Source organism: Mobula birostris, chromosome 18, assembly GCF_030028105.1.
Source record: "Mobula birostris isolate sMobBir1 chromosome 18, sMobBir1.hap1, whole genome shotgun sequence".
Taxonomy (NCBI): Eukaryota; Metazoa; Chordata; class Chondrichthyes; order Myliobatiformes; family Myliobatidae; genus Mobula; species Mobula birostris.
The window spans coordinates 65,866,315-65,886,251 of NC_092387.1; the positions used below are offsets into that span (position 1 = coordinate 65,866,315).

Genomic DNA, 19,937 nt, shown 5'->3' on the forward strand with positions numbered 1-19,937 from the left:
CACTAGGTTCAGTGTCATCAGGTTCAATCTCGTCAATAAACTCAACATCATCACTACCACCATCATCTTCCTCTCCTGTCATGTCCATGTTCTCCATGGCAGCCTCACTCTTAATCTCGTCATACTCAGATTTATCTGACTTGACTTCCTCCTCGGCTTGTGACGCATTTGTACTTGATCCACCTTCGGATTCTAACGAACTTGTAGCAGCTGCAGGCGACTCTATGGAACGTGTCGAACTATTTGTTCCGGGCTTTTCAAAGAAGGGCATGAAGAACTTGCTCGGCTTCTTGGCTTCCGCCGCCTCCAACTTTCGTCTCTTCCATCTTTCAGTTCCACTTTCCTTCTTCGTGAAGAAATGTTTTATGGTCTTCTTACACAATGCTCTGCAATAAGGCCATCCTAGTGCTTCTCACCCATGATAAAGACAGATCATACATCTGAAGAAAATTCTTTTTTCACTAACTGAGGATGGCTTGTCTGACTTTAATAGAAACTGCTCAGTAGCAGCCCCCTTCAAGTGGCACCCAGGGCACGTGCCATACCTGCCATACCTTAGATATGCCACTGCCTAGGAGTCAGTCACAATGTTGCAAAACAAATTCAGCCCACGTGCCTGATTTGATGCTGGCCAGTTACCACTGACTTGTATTTGACTGATAGGTACCTATCATCGTCACTTCACGTTGCAAACCATATCCCTCGAGCAGCCAGCCACTTTCTGGGAGTCAGCAGACTGCTCTGTAGACAGTGCTGGCTGTTTACAAAGCTGTCCTTTTCACTTTAAACTGTTCACTGCATGCAATTTACACTAAGAACTGAAGACAGATTCTTATTTAAATTAACTACTGCGTATTCACATAATTCCATAACATCTGAATTCCTAACACCAAGCTAATTGCAAAAACTTAGTATTACTAAAGAACTGAGACAGGTAGTCAGGCCAAGAAACACTGGCCCAATGTGTACCCAGATATTCTCCATATGTTCCCATCAAATGCTCCCAGATCCTACCATTCAGCTGCATCTTAGAGGGAACTTACAGTGCTAAGGACAGGAAGCAACACTTCCACCATGATTATTCTCAACACTGGTGCCCCACAACCCTGCAACGACAGCCACCTGCTCCCTGCCCACACACAGATTCTACTGAAAATCCATCCACACATGACTGCAAAAAATAACGATAACTTATTTATAGAGCACTTTTCACACAAAGTAATTCAAAATGCTTTACAATGGGATAAGGTGCAAACATGACAATGAAAGACAAAAAGATGTTAGTTAAAAGCAGGGTTAAGTAAAGAGCTTTTGTGCTGGTGTTTAAAAGTGTCAACTGATTCTACATCCTTACAGTTTTAGATATTGAGTTTCCAAACTCTCGTTCAGAACAGGTCACCCGCCAGCTATCTTTTGAGGAGAATTTTTAAGTTTAAGAGACCGGTGGAAGAAGGCCAGAGGGATTGAGCAGGATTGTAAAACGAAAATGGCAGAGAGTTGTGGACACTACTCATTACAACACAGGAAACCAGCCTCCAGCCTCCCCTCTGTGGAGTCTGTCTACACTTCCCACTGCCTCCGTAAAGGAGCCCTGGACCCTAAAGCAGCCAAAATAATCAGACACCCCACCCACCAGGCAAGAGATAATTTTTAAAAAGCACACACCACCAGGGTCAAGGACAGCTTCTATCCTGCTGTTATAAGATTATCGAACAGTTGAACAGTCCCCTAGTAAGATAAAATGGAGTCTTGTCCTCACAATCCACCCTGTTATGACCTTTCCAACTAATTGTCCACCCGCATTGCACTTTCTCTACAGCTGTTACACTTTAATTTGCATTATCTTACTTCTAATAGCTCCATGCACTATGTAATGAGTTGATCTGAATGAATGGCATACAGGACAACTTTTCCCACTGTACCTCAGTATGTGATGATAATACACTAATTTAACTATTTATCATCCACCTTGTCTTTGGAATGTGGGAGGAAGCCGAAGCTCTGTCAGGGAGATGCCGGTGCACTCCACCGGGGGCAGTGTGGTGCAACGTCCGGGCTGCAGTCACTACTGCTCTCTCCTCCCCCACCCGCCAGTGTTCGCCTGGCAGACGACAAGCTGGATTGCGATCAACTGCAGACTTCTGCAGCATCCATGGTGAATCTCCTTGAAGGCAGTGTACAACGTTAATGGCAGGATTCCTAGCAGTGTGGAGCAACAGATGGAACTTGGAGATCCCTCAAGGCTGTCATACAAGTTGATAGGGTGGTTAAGAAGGCGTATGGTGTATTGGCGTTCATTAGTTGAGGGATCGAGGTCAAGAGCCACAAGGCAATGTTGCAGCTCTATAAAACTCTGGTTAGACCACACTTCGAATATTGTGTCAGTTCGGGTTGCCTCACCACAGGAAGGACGTGGAAGCTTTAGAGAGGGTGCAGAGGAGATTTACCAGGATGCTGCCTGGATTAAAGACATGTCTTTTGAGCATACATTGAGCAAATTAAGGTTTTTTTTTTCTCTTTGGAGAAAAGAATGATGGGATGTAACTTGATAGATGTGTACAAGATGATAAGAGAGAGGTAAGAGTGGACAAGCAGCACCCTACTGGTCGTCTACTCCCAGGGCAGAAGTAGCTAATACAAGAGGGCATAATTTGAGGTGACTGGAGGAAAACATAGGGGGCACCTTAGAAGTAGTCTTTTTAAAATAAAACAATGAGTGTGGTGGGTGTGTGGGACATGCTGCCAGTGTGGTGGTAGAGGTAGGCACATTAGAGACATTTAAGAGACTCTTAGACACATGGATAAAAGAAAAATGGAGGGTTATGTGGGAGGGAAGGGTTGATCTCGAATTAGGTTAAAAGATCAGCTCAGCTTTGTGGGCCAAAGGCCTATACTGTTCTATATTCTATAACTATTTTTATCTATGTCTAAGGATTGAAAAGAGACAAATACCGGCTTCTTTTCCTCTCAAGGACACAGATGTTAATTTCAACACCCTAAGGGACAGAGTCCTGATTGCTCGCTCTCACACTGCAGTGACACACTCAGAATAGTTTCCACTCTTTCATCAGCATATCACCGTTTTCATTACCCACTCTCCTCAACCATCACCATTCAATTCAAGCTGCCTGCTCACTGTACCTCTGAGGCAGTTGCTGTATTTACAGCAGCAGCTGGGAGTGTGCTGGACTGGATCAGTATTGCCCTGGCCTTCCCATGTCACAGACCAGCTGACATGGCAGCCCACGAGCCTCCCCTCAAATAGTACCTCGTGAGTGCTCACAGATAGTGATAGTCAAACTCCTGGCCTTTACAGCCAGAGGACCATTAGACAGCAGAGCAGAATTAGGCCACTCAGCCTATCAAGTCTGCTCATACATTCCATCATGGCTGATCTATCAACCTCTCAACCCCATTCTCCTGCCTTCTCCCTGCAACCTTTGGTGCCCTGACTAATCAAGAACCCACCAACCTCCGCTGTAAATACAGCCAGTGACTCACGTCTGTGGCAATGAATTCCACATATTCACCTCGCTCTGGCAGAAGGGAGGCTCGAGAGACACAAGCACCTGATGTGGGCTTTAGCTAGAATCCCAGGTGTGGAGGGCAGCACGTTCCGTGGGGTTTAAAGCACCCACTCTCGATTGGCTCTGCGTTTTTGTACCAACCAGCACTCTACCATGAGAGGTAATTTTATCACCAGGCACTTGTTGAGGACCCACAAACAAGCAGAAATTATACTTGTATTTGCCCACTCTCTAACCGCAAGGCCATTAATTATCTATCATTAAATTGTCCACAAATATGGGTTCAATTAACAAGCAGAACAAGTGGACAAGCAGCTTCAACACTTCTACAAAATGCCACTCAACCTCACCAGAGATGACCCACATACAAGTAGGACAAGTGTCAACTTAACAGAGAAAAGCTTTGTCACTCAGCACAGCAGTCACTTAACCGTTTGTGCTTCAAACTCAATGCAGAGAGCAAAAAAAAACTACTGAAACATATTTTCCTATTTGTTGTCTGCATGGGCACCATTAACCACTTGAATCATGACTGCATCATTAAATTCATTATTTTGCCACAGTACTGATCACTGGGACAAGACTGTCTCCACACGCCAGCCCCAGCTCTGCCAGCAAGTTGGCATGGCGACATCTATGACAACAGAGAACATGTTTAACAACCGTTCACCCAAGTAATCAGGAAGGTTGAAAGCTCCACATTAAAACTGAGTAGGTGTTGTTTTGCTTTGAATGCTCTGTTATAAAACAGAGTCGTCGAACACTACAGCACAGAAACAGGCCCTTCAGCCCATCTAGTCTGTTACAAATTATCCTGCCTATAACATCTGGACCATATCCCTCCATACACCTCGCATCCAAACGTCTCTTAAATGTTAAATACAAGAACATGGTTCCCTGGAAGCAACATCACAGGTAGACGAGGCGGTGAAGGGTTTTGGTGCACTGGCCCTCGTCAGTCAGTCTATCGAATGAATCTGTGAGCTGTTGCAGTTTTACAAGATATTGGTGAGGCTGCGTTTGGAGTACAGTGTTCAGTTTTGGTCACCCTACTATGGGGAAGATGTCATGAAGCTGAAAAGAGTGCAGAGGAAATGGATGAGGATTTTACCAGGAGGGACTGAGTTTTAGAGAGGGGTTGGGGCTTGATTCACTGCAGCATAGGAGAATGAGAGGTGATCTTATGGGGATGTACAAAACCATGAGGGGCAGAGATAGGGTGAACGCATTTCTCCCAGAGTTGTGGAATCAAAAACTACAAAGCTTAAGTTGAGAGGGGAGAGATTTTATAGGAACCTGAGGGGTAACCTTTTCCACTCCAAGGGTGGTCAGAATGTGGAAGGAGCTGCCAGAGGGAGTGCTCGAGGTGGGGACATTAAAAGCAGACTTGGACAGGTACGTGGATAGGAAAGGTTTAGGCCATAAGACAAAGGAGCAGAAGTCGGCCATTCAGCCCATCGAGTCTGCTCCGCCATTTTATCATGAGCTGATCCATTCTCCCATTTAGTCCCACTCCCCCGCCTTCTCACCATAACCTTTGATGCCCTGGCTACTCAGATACCTATCAATCTCTGCCTTAAATACACCCAATGACTTGGCCTCCACTGCTGCCCGTGGCAACAAATTCCATAGATTCACCACTCTCTGACTAAAATAATTTCTTCGCATCTCTGTTCTGAATGGGCGCCCTTCAATCCTTAAGTCATGCCCTCTCGTACAAGACTCCCCCATCATAGGAAACAACTTTGCCACATCCACTCTGTCCATGCCTTTCAACATTCGAAATGCTTCTATGAGGTCCCCCCTCATTCTTCTAAACTCCAAACAATACAGTCCAAGAGCGGACAAACGTTCCTCATATGTTAACCCTCTCATTCCCGGGATCATTCTAGTGAATCTTCTCTGAACGCTCTCCAACGTCAGCACATCCTTTCTTAAACAAGGAGCCCAAAACTGCCCACAGTACTCCAAGTGAGGTCTTACCAGTGCCTTATAGAGCCTCAACATCACATCCCTGCTCCTATACTCTATTCCTCTAGAAATGAATGCCAACATTGCATTCGCCTTCTTCACCACCAACTCAACCCGGAGGTTAACCTTAAGGGTATCCTGCACGAGGACTCCCAAGTCCCGTTGCACCTCAGAACTTTGAATTCTCTCCCTATTTAAATAATAGTCTGCTCGTTTATTTCTTCTGCCAAAGTGCATAACCATACACTTTCCAACATTGTATTTCATTTGCCACTTCTTTGCCCATCCTCCCAATCTATCCAAGTCTCTCTGCAGATTCTCTGTTTCCTCAGCACTAGCGGCCCCCCCACCTATCTTTGTATCATCAGCAAACTTAGGCACAAAGCCATCTATTCCATAATCCAAATTGTTGATGTACAACGTAAAAAGCAGCCCCAACACGGACCCCTGTGGAACACCACTGGTAACCGGCAGCCAACCAGAATAGGATCCCTTTATTCCCACTCTGTTTCCTGCCAATCAGCCAACGCTCTAGCCACGTATGTAACTTTCCCATAATTCCATGGGCTCTCATCTTGTTAAGCAGCCTCATGTGTGGCACCTTGTCAAAGGCCTTCTGAAAATCCAAATATACGACATCCACTGCATCTCCCTTGTCTGGCCTACTTGTAAGTTTAGAGCGATATGGATGAATGGGACTAGCTTAGATGGGAATCTTGATCACATGGACCTGTTGGAACAAAGGAGCTGTTTCTGATTTTATAACTCTAATAATTCATGGACAAAAGAATCCACAGCTACTTTCGACTTTCATATATGTTACGCACCACAATCAGTAACCTTTCGGTATCCTCAGTACAGCTTCTGTTCTGGACGATGGGCAGTCACCATTCCAACCCTGGCATCTGGTGATGCCTTACATAGACAGAATCCATTTTCATGAAGCCCCACCACCCAGGACGTGCCCTCTTCTCATTACTACTGTTGGAGAGGACGTACAGGAGCCTGAAGACCCACATCCAGTGTTTCAGGAACAGCTTCTTCCTCTCTGCCGTGAAATGTTTGTACAGTCCATGAACACTACCTCACTGTTTTTGCTCCCTTCTTATACTATTTTTTTATTGTGTTTCTTATAGTAATTTATAGTATATTTTATGTCATACACTGTACTGCTGCCCACAAGAGAACAAATTACACGACGTGTCAGTGATACTAAACCCGATTCTGATTTGCACACAGGTCGCTGCGTTCCAGGAAATACCTGTCCTACCTACCCCTGATCCTCCACGATACACAACACCACCACCTACACAGCAGGGGTGACGTTGATGTAATAAAGAGCATGAGAAATCATTGTGACAACTGCTGTCAGATTTCTGAATCAGTCACCTCTTTGACAACGGGCACCACAGCCACATAACAGTCAGCGTGACAACATTACAGCTCGGGGCAGAGTCCAGAGTCCAGAGTTCAGAGTTCAATTCTGACACAGTCCGTAAGAAGTTTGTAACTCCTTCCAGTGACGCAAGGGTTCCCTTTCACATTCCAAGGATGTACCAGCTGGTCATTGTAAGTTATCCTGTGATTAGGCTAGTGTTAAATAGTTGGGTTGCAGGGCAGTGCAGCTTGTTGGGCCAGAAGAGTCTTTTCTGTGTTGTATCTTTAAATAAATAAACTGGTGCGGCCACGTCCTCGAAATCAACACTAACTCTTCCCTTATTGTCACTTTAACACTTCTTTCAGCTCTCCATAAGACCATAAGACTTAGGAGCAGAATTAGGCCATTCAGCCCATCAAGTCTGCTCCGCCATTCCATCATGGCTGATCCCAGATCCCACTCAACCCCATACATCTACCTTTATGCCATATCCTTTGATGCCCTGACCAATCAGGAAACTGTTAATTTTCACTTTAAATATATCCACAGTCGTGGTCTCCCCTGCTGTCTGTGGCAGAGCAATCCACAGATTCACCACTCTCTGGCTAAAGTGATTCTTCCTCCCCTCGTTCTAGAGGATCACCCTTCAATACTGAGGCTGTGCCCTCTAGTTCTGGACACCCCCACCATAGGAAACATCCTCTCCACATCCACCTTCGCTAATCCTTTCAACATTCAGTCGGTTTCAATGAGATCCCCATGCATTTTTCTAAATTCCAGTGAGTACAGGCCCAAAGATGCCAAACGCTCCTCATATGTTAACCCCTTCATTCCCAGAATCATCCTCATGAACCTCCTTTGAACTCTCTCCAATGACAACACATCCTTCCACAGATATGGGGCCCAAAACTGTTGATAATACTCCAAATGCAGCCCGCCTAGTGTCTTATAAAGCCTCAGCATTATCTCCTTGTTTTTATATTCTATTCCCCTTAAAATGAATTCCAACATTGCATTTGCCTTCTTTACCACAGACTCAACCTATAAATTAACCTTCTGGGAGTCTTGCACCTCTGATGTTTGAACCTTCTCCCCATTTAGATAATAGTCCGCCCTTTTGTTCCTTTTACCAAAACGAATTATCATACATTCCCCAACACTGTATTCCATCTGCCACTTTTTTGCCCATTCTTCCAATTTGTCCAAGTCCTGCTGCAATCGCATTGCGTCCTCAGCACTACCTCCCCTCCACCTATCTTCGTATTATCTGCAAACTTTGCCACAAAGCCATCAATTCTACTATTTAAATCACTGACAAACAATGTGAAAAGTAGCAGTCCCAATACTGACCCCTGAGAAATACCACTAGTCACCGGCAGCCAACCAGAAAAGACCCCTTTTATTCCCTCTCACTGCCTCCTGCCTGTCAGTCATTCCTCTATCCATACCAGTATCTTTCCTGTAACGTCATAGGATTTTATCTTGTTAAGCAGCCTCATGTGCGGCACCTTAACAAATGCCTTCTGAAAATCCAAGTAATTGGCACCTACTGCCTCTCCTTTGTCTACCCTGCTTGTTACTTCCTCAAAGAACTCTAACAGATTTGTCAGTCAAGATTTCTCTGTACAGAAACAATGCTGGTTTTGACTTCTTTTATCATCAGTGTCCAAGTACCCTGAAAACTCATCCTTACTAATAGACTCCAACACTTTCCCAGACACAGAGATTTGGCTAACTGACTAATTTTCTTTCTTTTGCCTTCCTCCCTCGTAAAGAGTGGAGTAACATTTGTAATCTTGCAGTCCTCCTGGACCATGCCAGAATCAAGTGATTCTTAAAAGTTTATAACCAATGCACCTGCTATCTCTTTATTAACCTCTCTCAGAACTCCTCCTCAGACTGCACTACAACCTCAGCACCATTCTGCTGTTCCTTGGATTTGACATTACCACGGACACTGTTTACGCTGTGCGCTTCACACAAACAAAGCATTTCATTGAACCTGGTGTATATGACAAGAAACTTACAGGAGTTTTCCTCAAACATGGTGCACAAGCCTATTTACAGTCTGAACTCCCTTTTAATACTTTTATTTGAACTAATTTCTGATATGATATAGGAATGATATGGAAGCTTTTGAGAGGGTGCAGAGGAGACTTAGCAGATTGCTGACTGGGTTGGAGCAAATCTCAGGATTTTCTCTTGGGAGTGAAGGAGGATGCAAGTGACTTGGTGTACGAGACGATAAGAGGCTTGGAGTGGAGTGGACAGCTAGAGACATTTCCCCCCGGAGTTGAAATGGTTAATATGAGGGGGCATAACTTTAAGTAATTGGAGGAAGGTATAAGGAGAATGTCAGAAGTTTTTTTTTAAAACTGTCTTATTTCTTTAGTTACAGACTCCAACACCCTCCCTCCTCTGCTTCATAACTTAAGATTGGGTCACTTTCCTCCCTCAGAAGATACCACTTGACCTCAAAGTGTTCTCAGCATCCAAAATAAGAGTTCATTTTCCTCCTTTTTGTTTAAATCGCAAATCCATACTTGGTCTCATTTTTCACTTTCTCACCTCAGGGGTTCAGCCGGCTCGGATTTGACACTCTCTTCTTTTCAATGCCCATTACTTGAAACTGTCTAGCTTGCACTGTGTGTATCATTACAGCTCCTAGAGTCAAACAGCAGGGAAACAGGCCATTCAGCCCATCTAGTCCTTGGTCAACCAAGATTCCCACTTGAGTTAGCTCCATTTGCCCACATTCAGTCCATATTCCTCAACCTTTCTTATTCACGTACCTGTGCAAGTGCCTTTCAAATATTGCTAATGATTCTGACTCAAGTCACTTTCTATAGCAGCTTATTCCATATACAATAAGACATAGCAGCACAACTAGGCCAATCGGCCCATCAAGTTTGCTCTGCCAATCCATCACAGCTGATTTTTTATCCATTCTCCCTGTAACCTTTGACACCCTGACTTATCAAGAGCCTATCAACGTCTGCTTTAAATACACCCAATGACTTGGTCTCCACAGCCATCACAGATTCACTGCCCTCTGGCTAAAGAAATTCCTCCTCATCTCTGTTCTAAAGGGCGTCTTTGTATTCTGAGGCTGTAATTCTGACCACCCTCAGGGTGAAAATGTTGCCCCTCAAATTCCTATGAAATCTCTCCCCCTCACCATAAATCCATGCCCTCTAATTCTTGATTCCCCAACCCTGTGAAAAAGACTGTGCGCATTCACCCTTTTGACAACCCTCATGGTTTTATAGACCTCTGTAAGATCACCCCTCAATCTTCTATGTTCAGAGAATAAAGTCCCATCCTGCTCAAGCCCTCTCCATCAAGACCTAGCAACGGTTGATTTATGAGACAAAATGGGACCTTTGGTTAAAGAGTGATTGGTGTAACTCACCTCTGACAGTGGGTCTGCCTGCCTGGTGAGGATTCCTCCCACAAACACAACTGTGGGCAGACTGGGACGCGGAAACTCCAGAGCCACATCCGTGCAGAGAAGGAACATGCTCGAGCTTTGGACAACCTCCATCATCGACCTGGCGGGTCCCACTTTGTGCCTCTGCACAATTGCATCATATCTCGGAAGGATGGCCCATCTGGTGCCTACACGGCTGACAATGTAGATCAAAGCATTCCACGCACGTTCCAAGAGGTTCATCCGATCGGTCATGAGAGAATTAAATTCCGGGACATAGGAAACTGGGGCAGGAGCCCCAAGCTCCGCTGGGAACCACAGCCCGGTGGAAAATGTCACGTGTTTTAACCCCAAGATCTCAGCATAGACGTAGCCACACATTTCATTGGGGTCCACCAGTAACAGGTCAAACTTCTCTTCCCTTAGACGACTCTCCAATTCTCGATTGCCCACCATCCTGTCACAGTTTGCCGTGTAGGATTCCAGAATGCCAAACAGCTCCAGGGAGGTCAGCTTGCCTGCGAAGATGTTCCTCATTCTCTCCTGCAGGAAGTCGTCGGCAGTCTGACTGGTGAACATGCCAGGGTACAGCTGGGACCGATAGTACGGAGACTGCTCGATTTCGCGCCCCTCCGACACCACAAGGACTACCTCGTGCCCACGGCTGTGCAGGGCCTTGGCCAACGTCCGGAATATCTGCAGGTGGCTCTCAAACATGATGGGTGGAATAACCATTATCTTGGCCCCGGCACAGAACTTCAAGGACACCAAAGACAACAGGAGGAGGAAAAGGGGAACAATCAGCAACTTCATTCTGTAGAGAGCAAAATAACTCTGTTAACATTCTGTCTGACAGTGTAGATGAGCAGAGGGATCTTGGGGTCCAAGTTCATAGCTCCCGGGAAGTGTCTACACAGGTCGATAGGGTGGTTAAGAAGGCATGTGGCCTGCTTTCCTTTATTAGTCAAGGCATTGAACTCAAAGGTCAGGAAGGTATGTTGCAGCTTTATAAAACTCTGGTAAGGCCACATCTGGAGTATTGAATGCAGTTCCCATTAAAGGAAGGATGTTGAGGCTTTGGGGAGGGTGCAGAAGAGGTTTACCAGGATGCTGCCTGGACTTGAGGCCATGTGCTATATAACAAGAGGTTGGACAAACTCGGGTTGTTTTCTCTGGAGCAGCAGAGGCTGAGGAGAGATCTGACAGAAGTTTGTAACATTATGAGAGGCCTAGGTAGAGTTAACAAGGAGTTTCTGCTTCCTGGGGTTGAAATGTCTAACACCAGAGGGCATGCATTTAAGGTGAGAGGGGGCAATTTCAGAGGAGATGTGAGGGGCAGGCTTTAAAAAAACAGAGTGGTGGGTGCCTGGGATGGTGGGAGAGGCAGATACATTAGGGACTTTTAAGAAGTGTCTAGATAGGCACATGAATGTGAGGAAAACGGAGGGATATGGACATTGTGTAGATAGGAGAGACTAGATTGGTTGGCCACTTATTTGGTTTGGAACAACATTGTGGGCTGAAGGGCCTGTTCTGGTGCTGTACTCTTCTATGTTCTATGTTTGATGTTGGGTTACTGCATGGTCAGGAAGTGGTGTTGTAGCTTTATAAAACTCTAGTTAGGCCTCACCTGGTGTATTACATATGGTTCTGGTCACCTTATTTTAAGAAGAACGTGGAGGCTTTGGAGAGGGTGCAGAAGAGGTTTACCAGGATGTTGCCTGGATTCGAGGGCATGACTGGTTAGACAAACCTGGATCGTTTTCTCTGGAGCAACGGAGGCTGACAAGAGATCTGAAGAGGTTTGTAAGAGTATGAGAGGCACAGATAGAGAAGACAGAGAGTATCCTTTTTCCAGGGTTGAAATGTCTAGTACCAGAGGGCATGCATTTAAGGTGAGAGGGGCAATTTCAAAGGAGATGTGAGGGGCAGGCTTTAAAAAAAAGAGTGGTGGGTGCCTGGGGTGGTGGTAGAGGCAGATACATTAGGGACTTTTACGAGACACTTAGATGGGCACACGAATGTGGGGAAAAGGAGGTGTCGGCAGAAGGGATGAGTTTAGTTGGTCATTTAATTACTAATTGTTTGGGCACGATGTTGTTGTTCAAAGTACATTTATTACCGAAGTATGTATACATTATATGCTTGAGATTCATCTCCTTGCAAGCAGCTGCAAAACAAGAAACCAAAAGAACCCATTAAAAAAAAGACCGACAAACACCCAACGTGCAGAGAGAGGAAAAAAAAACAAATCATGCAAACAATAAAAATAAGCAAGTAGCATTTCAAACAGAAGTGAGCCTTCAGCCTCGAAGCCTGGAGCAGCTAGACCAGGCCTGCAGCCTCAGTGCAGTGAAGGGCAGAGCAAGCATCACAGGGCAACGAGCAGAACCAGCCTGACCCTTATCTGTGATCCTGACACCCTGCCTTTTCAGTCCCTCTGGCCCAGCATTTAAATTGAAGGGCCAATTCCTGTGCAGCACTGTTTTGCGTTCTACACCCAACTCTGATGGCCATAAATTCTCAGATTCATTTCTTTCATTTATTTATCACATGTGCATCAAAACATACAGAAAAATGCATAAACACAAGAGATTCTGCAGATGCTGGAAAGCCAGAGTAACACACACACACACACACACACACACACACACACACAAAATGCTGGAGGAATTCAGCAGGTCGGGCAGCATCCAAAGAAATAAATAAACAGTCGACATTTCAGACCAAAACACCTCATCAGGGCTTGAAGATATTCAGTGACTGAGCTTCCATAGACCTCTTGGGCAGAGGAAGAATTCTGAAGAATCTTCAGGCAGAATTCCAAAGGTTTACTACCCTCTGGGTGAAGAAGTATCCTCTAGACACCTGAAACAGGGAAAACCACACCTATTTGTCAAGCCTAATAAGGATTCTAAATGTTTCATTGAGATGACACTCATTCTTCTGAACATAAGGAAGTATACCTTAAGGAAGTTTGTTTACCTGTTCCTCAGACAACAAAAAGAAAGCCCAGAGATTAATCTGATGAATCTAATGCTGCAATCCCTCAGTCTATAAAGAAGCCAGGCCTGGGATCAATATTCCAGGTGCATTTTCACCATAGAACTGGAAGGTGCATCCACCCTTGTGCCCAGATGCTCACTGTTTATGATCATGCACAGTAACATTTAGCAGTTCCTGTACAAGAACCCCGGACCCCCTGAACAGCAGCACTAACTCAAAGGATGTGTAAATACAAAAAGGAAAAAAATAAAACAATAAATACACAAGTAATAAGTATCTAACTATAGAGGCCATGAAAGTGAGTCTATAGTGTGTGGAATCATTTCAGCGATGGGGTGAATGAAGTTATTCCAAACCCTTAGCATTTTCAAAATATTCAAGAAGAAAGGCATTTGTTTTGCTGTTGTTGTTTGTGTTGTTCTGCTGAACGTTGTGGACAGGTTATGTTGACACTGGAAAACTTGCGGGCTGCCCCAGCACATCCTCAGACTGTGTTGGTTGTTAAATCAAATGATGCATTTCACATCCACTCTGTCTAGGCCTTTCAATATTCGACAGGTTTCAAAAAGATCCCCCCTCAATCTTCTAAACTGCAGAGTTCAAGCCAGGAGCCATCAAATACTCCTCATATGTTAACAGTTTCATTCCCAGAATCAGTCTCCTGAACCTCCTCTGGACACCCTCCACTGCCAGAACATCTTTTCTTAGATAAGTGGCATAAAACTGCTTACAGTACTCCGTGCCGTCTGACCAATGCCTTATAAAGCCTCAGCATCACATCCATACTTTGATTCCAAGAGGACTAGGATATAAATGCTAACGCCACATTTGCCTTTGTTACCAATGACTCAATCTGCAAGTTAGCCTTCAGGGAATCCTGCACAAGGCCTCCCAAATTCCTTTGCATCTCTGATGTTTAAATTTTCTCCCCGATTAGAAAATAATTTATGCCTTTCTTTATTTCTTCTAACAAAGTGCATGACCATACACTACCCTGCACTATATTCCATTGCCACTTTCTTTGTCCATTCTCCCATTCTGTCTAAGTCCTGCAGGCTCCCTGCTTCCTCAAAACCACCTGCCCCTCCCACTATCTTAGTATCATCTGCAATCCTGGCTACAAAGCATTCAAATTCTTCATCCAAAGCATTGGCACATAATGTGAAAAGAAGCAGTCCCAACACTGGTCCCAGCAGAACAGCACTAATCATTGGCAGCCAACCAGAATAGGACCCCTTAATTCCAACTCTTTGCTTCCTGCCAATCAGCTAATCTTCTGTCCATGCTTGTATCTTTTCTATAATACCATGAGCTCTTATCTTGTTAAGCAGTTTCAAGTGTGGCACCTTGTCAAAGACCTTCTGAAAAATTCAAGTAAACAACATCCATTGACTCTCCTTTGTCCATCCTACCTGTTATTTCCTCAGAGAATTCCAACCGATTTGTCAAGCAAGATTTTCCCTTAAGGAAACCCTGATGGCTTTGGAATACTTTATCATGTGCCTCCAATAACTTCAAAACCTCATCCTTAATAATGGACTCCAACATCTTTCCAAATACTGAAGTCAGGCTAACTGGCCTATAATTTCCTTTCCTCTGCCTCGCTCCCTTCTTAAAGAGTAGAGTAACATTTACAATTTTTCAGTCCTTCCAGAACCATTCCAGGATCTAGTAATTATTGAAAGATCATTACTAATGTCTCTACAATCTCTTTAGCTACCTTTTTGAGAATCCTGAGGGTTCATCCACCTGCTCCAGCTGACTTAGGTACCATCAGACCTTTCAGCTTCCCAAGTACCTTCTCCTTAGTAATAGCAATGACACTTACTTATGCCCCCTGACAGCTTTGAACTTCTGGCACACTAGTGTCTTCCACAGTGTAGACTGATGCAAAATACTTATTAGGTTTGTCTGTCATTTCCTTTGCCTCCATTACTATCTCTCCAGTGTTATTTTCAATATTCATTCTTGCCTCTCTTTTACTCGGTATATATCTGAAAAAAACTTATAGTATCCTCTTTGATATTTTTGACTAGCTTCATACTTCATCTTTTCCCTCCTTATGGTTTTTTTAGTTGCTTTCTGTTGGGAATTTTTTGACACCTTCCTAATTCTCTAACTTCCCACTAATTTTTGCTCTAATTATATGCCTTCTCTTGCTTTTAAGTTGCCTTTGACTTCCCTTGTCATCCATGGGTGCCTCATTCTCAATTTAGAATATTTTTTTCATCTTTAGGATGTATCTATCTTCACCTTCTGAATTACCCCAGAAACACCAGCCATGGCTGTTCTGCCGGTGTTTTTTTCCAATCTATTTTATCCAGCTCCTCTCTCATGCCTCTGTAATTCTCTTTAATCCACTGTAATATGGATACAACTATCTTTATCTTCTCCCTCTCAAACTGCAGGGTGAATTGAATTTGAATTTATTTAAATCTTACATCCATCCCACAACGTGGGGGAGTAAACATCTTTGCATTATGACTCCGTTGCAATGACATATGAATTTATAAGTCCAATGGGTTGTAGAAAGAAGCTGTCCCATAGCCTGTTGGTCCTGGCTTCAATGATGTGGTACCATTTGCCATGCGAAAGCAGCTGAAACAGTTTATGGTTGGGGTGACGGGTGACTGGTGATCTCAATGATCTTCCAGGCCTTCTTTATGCACCTGCTGCTGTAAGTGTCCTCAATGGATGAAGTTCACATCCACAGATGCACTGGGCTGTCCGTACCACTCTCCGCAGTGCCCAGCGATCAAGGTTGGTGCAGTTCTCGTACCAGGCGGGGATACAGCCAGTCAGGATGCTCTCAATGGTGCTCCTGCAGAAGGTCTTGAGAATTTGGGGGCTCTTGCTGAACTTCTTCAGTCACCCAAAGTGAAAGAGACGCTGTTGTGCTTTTTTTGCCACACAGCCGGTGTGTACAGTTCAGGTGAGATCTTTGGTGACGTGTATACCAAAGAGCTTGAAACTACTCACTCTCTCAACTGCAGTCCCATCGACGTTGATCGGGGCAAACCCCTCTGCGTTCCTCCTGTAATCCACCATCAGCTCTTTTGCTTTTGGACACTGAGGGAGAGGTTGTTGTCTCGGCACCACTGTGTCAGGGTGTCGAACCTCTCCGCTGTGGGCTGTCTCATCGCTGCTAAAAGTAAGGTCGATCAATATCCTGTCATCTGCAAATCAGATCAGCAGATTGGAGTTGTGTGTGGCAGCACAGTCGTGGGTGTAAAGGGAGTAGAGAAGGGGACTCAGGACACAACCCTGGGGGCACCTGTGTTGATCATATTATGATCACTGCCTCTCAACAATTTCTTTACTTTAAGCTCTTTAATCAAATCTGATTCATTTGAAAACACCCAATCCCAGAATTGCCTTTCCCCTAGTGGGCTCAACAGCAAGCTGCTCTAAAAACCCATCTTGTAGGTATTCTACAAATTCCCTCTCTTGGGATCCAGCATCAACCTGATTTTCCCAATCTACCTGCTTTTTGAAATCCCCCATGACTATTGTAACATTGCCCTGATTATTAATGCCTTTCTATCTCCCACTGAAATTTATATCCCGCTTCCTGGCCAGGGCCTTTTCACTCATGCAGTATCTAAACTCTACCCACAACGATTCTACACCTTCCAATCCTATGTCACCTCTTTCTAAGGATTTGATTTCATTTTTTACCAACAGAGCCTGCCCACCCACGCTGTCTACCTGCCTGTCCTTTCACTACAAGGTGTCTCCTTGAATGTTAAGCTCCCAACTATGGTTTCTTTTCAGCCACATCTCGGTGATACCTACCAATCTTTAACTGCACTACAAGATCACCTACCTTATTCCATATACTGTGTGTATTCAAATATAAACCTTCGTCGCAGCGTCCGTTGTCTGAGTGAACATCTGCAGAGTGGTGATCTTAAGGCTTTAGCTCTTCAAGGCTTCCGCGAAGAGAAAGCAAAGGACAGAAAAGCTCAAGTTTTCTCGTTCTCTTCTTTGTATCTGCTCACCTAGGTAGAGACAACAGGCAGGATAGTGCAGTGCTCCTCCTGCGGGATGTGGGAAGGCAGGGAGACCTCCAGTGTCCCTCACCAATAAAACTGCGAGGTGCATCCAGCTGCAGCTTCTAACAAACCACATTATCAAGTTGGAGTTGGAACTGGATGAACTCCGGACCATTCAGAAGGCTGAAGGGATGATAGACAAGACACATAGCAAGGTAGTTACACTCAAGGTGCAGGACACAGGAAACTGGGTCAGAGTCAGGAAGGGGAAAAGGTTAAGGAGCCAGTGCAGAGTAGCCATCCCCCTCAACAATGGGTATATCACTTTGGATACAGTCAGGGGAGGGGACCCGTACAGAGGGAACAGTTTGCACCTGAACTGAAGGAGAACTAATATCCTAGCCAGAAGGTTTGTCAATGCTGCACGGTGGGGTTTAAACTAGAGTTGCAGGGAGGTGGGAACCACAGTGCCAGAACAGCTTGAGGAGAGGTCATGGAGGCAGACGTTGGTAAGACCTCAGACAAAGTTAGAAATCACAAGGTTGAGCTTGGTGTGACATATTCGAAAAGGGTGAATACAGGACTGAAAGTGTTGTATCTGAATGCACACAGTATGCGGAATAAACATAGAAAACCTACAGCACAATACAGGCCCTTCAGCCCACAATGCTGTGCCGAACATGTACTTACTTAGAAATTACCAAGGGTTACCCATAGCCCTCTATTTTTTTGAGCTCCATGTACCTATCCAGGAGTCTCTTAAAAGACCCTATCATATCCATCTCCACCACCGTCACTGGCAGCCCATTCCACGCACTCACCACTCTCTGCGTAAAAAACTTACACCTGACATCTACTCGTACCTACTTCCAAGCACTTTAAAGTTGTGCCTTTTTGTGTTAGCCATTTCAGCCCTGGAAAAAAAGCCTCTGACTATCCACATGATCAATGTCTCTCATCATCTTATACACCTTTATCAGGTTACCTCTCATGCTCTGTCACTCAACCTATTCTCATTAGGCATGCTCCCCAATCCAGGCAACATCCTTGTAAATCTCCTCTGCACCCTTTCTATAGTTTCCACATCCTTCCTGTAGTGAGGTGACCAGAACTGAGCACAGTACTCCAAGTGGGGCCTGACCAGTGTCCTATATAGCTGCAATATATAGCAGGATGTGTACTTGTATTTTCAGTAGGACTTTTAGAAGGTGCCACACATGAGGCTGCTTAATAAGCTATGAGCCCATGGTATTACAGGAAAGATTCTAGCATGGATAAATCAGTGGCTGATTGGAAAGAGTGGGAATAAATGGAGCCTTTTCTGGTTGGCTGCTGGTGACTAGTGGTGTTCCAAAGGCGTCTGTGATTGGACTGATTCTTTTTACATTATATGTCAATGATTTGGATGATGGAATTGATGGCTTTGATGCAAAGCTTGCTGACAATATCAAGATAGGTGGAGGTGCAGGTAGCTTTGAGGAAGTAGAGAGGCTACAGAAGGACTTAGATTAGGAGAATGGGCAAAGAAATTGCAGATAGAATACAGTGTTGGGAAGTGTATGGTCACGCACTTTGATAGAAGAAATGAGAGGGTTGACTATTTTCTAAATGGTTTGAAATTACAAAAAACTGAGATGCAAAGAGACCTGGGAGTCCTTGTGCAGGTTCCCTAAATGTTCATTTGCAGGTTGAGTTTGTGGTGAGGAAGGCAAATGCAATGTTAGCAGTCATTTCAAAAGGACAAGAATATCAAAGCAAGGATGTAATGTTGAAACTTTATAAAGCACTGATGAGGTCTCACTTGGAGTATTGTGAGCAGTTTTGGGTTCCTTATCTCAGAAAGGATGTGCTGAAACTGGAGAGGGTTCAATGGAGGTTCACAAAAATTATTCCAGGATTGAATGCCTTGTCCTCCGAAGAACATCTGATGGTTCTGGGCCTGTATTCACTAGCAATCAGAAGAGTGAGGGATGACCTCATTGACATCCATCAAATGGTGAAAGGCCTTGACAGAGTGGATGTGGAGAGGATGTTTCCTACAGTGGGAGAGTCGAAGACCAGAAGACACATCCTCAGAGTAGGGGGGAATTCTTTTAGAATGCATATGAGGAGGAATTTCTTTAGCCAGAGAGTGGTGAATCTGTGGAATTCTTTGCCTATCCATGCAAAGCTCATTGAGAAACTAAGGAGGCATGGGATCCAAGGAGATCTTGCTTTGCATATCCAGATTTGGCTTGCCAACAGAAGGCAAAGAGTGGTTGTAGATGGTTCATATTCTGCATGGAGGTCAGTGACCAGTGGTGTTCCGCAGGGATCCGTTCTGGGACCCCTCCTTTTTGTGACTTTTATAAATGACCTGGATGAGGAAGTGGAGGGATGGGTTAGTAAATCTGCTGATGACACAAAGGTTGGGGGTGTTGTGGATAGTCTGGAGGGTTGTCAGAGGTTACAGTGGGACATCGATAGGATGCAGAACTGGGCTGAGAAGTGGCAGAGGAGCTCAACCCAAATAAGTGTGAAGTGGTTCATTTCAGTAGGTCAAATTTGAAGACAGAATATAATATTAATGGTAAGACTCTTGGCAGTGTGGAGGGCTTGAGTGATCTTGGAGTCCATGTCCATTGGACACT

The 19,937-nt window shown here is 44.6% G+C and overlaps 1 protein-coding gene across 6 annotated transcripts in view; it reads right to left on the reverse strand.

Moving 5' to 3' along the window:
• The window catches only part of LOC140212185 (2-hydroxyacylsphingosine 1-beta-galactosyltransferase-like), a 41,198-nt gene that overhangs the window by 13,741 nt on the left and 7,520 nt on the right, over positions 1–19,937 (reverse strand). The window contains exons 2-3 of one of the 6 annotated variants that reach the window (XM_072282847.1): positions 13,042–13,174; positions 10,289–11,120 (exon numbers count right to left, since the gene is read on the reverse strand). In XM_072282847.1, the coding sequence (XP_072138948.1) occupies positions 10,289–11,120; positions 13,042–13,046 (837 nt within the window). In that variant the 5' untranslated portion in view covers positions 13,047–13,174. Of the gene's footprint in view, positions 1–10,288; positions 11,121–12,428; positions 12,450–13,041; positions 13,175–17,138; positions 17,314–19,937 lie in introns of those variants that run through there. The other 5 variants (XM_072282850.1, XM_072282849.1, XM_072282851.1 and 2 more) reach the window with 5 other exon arrangements.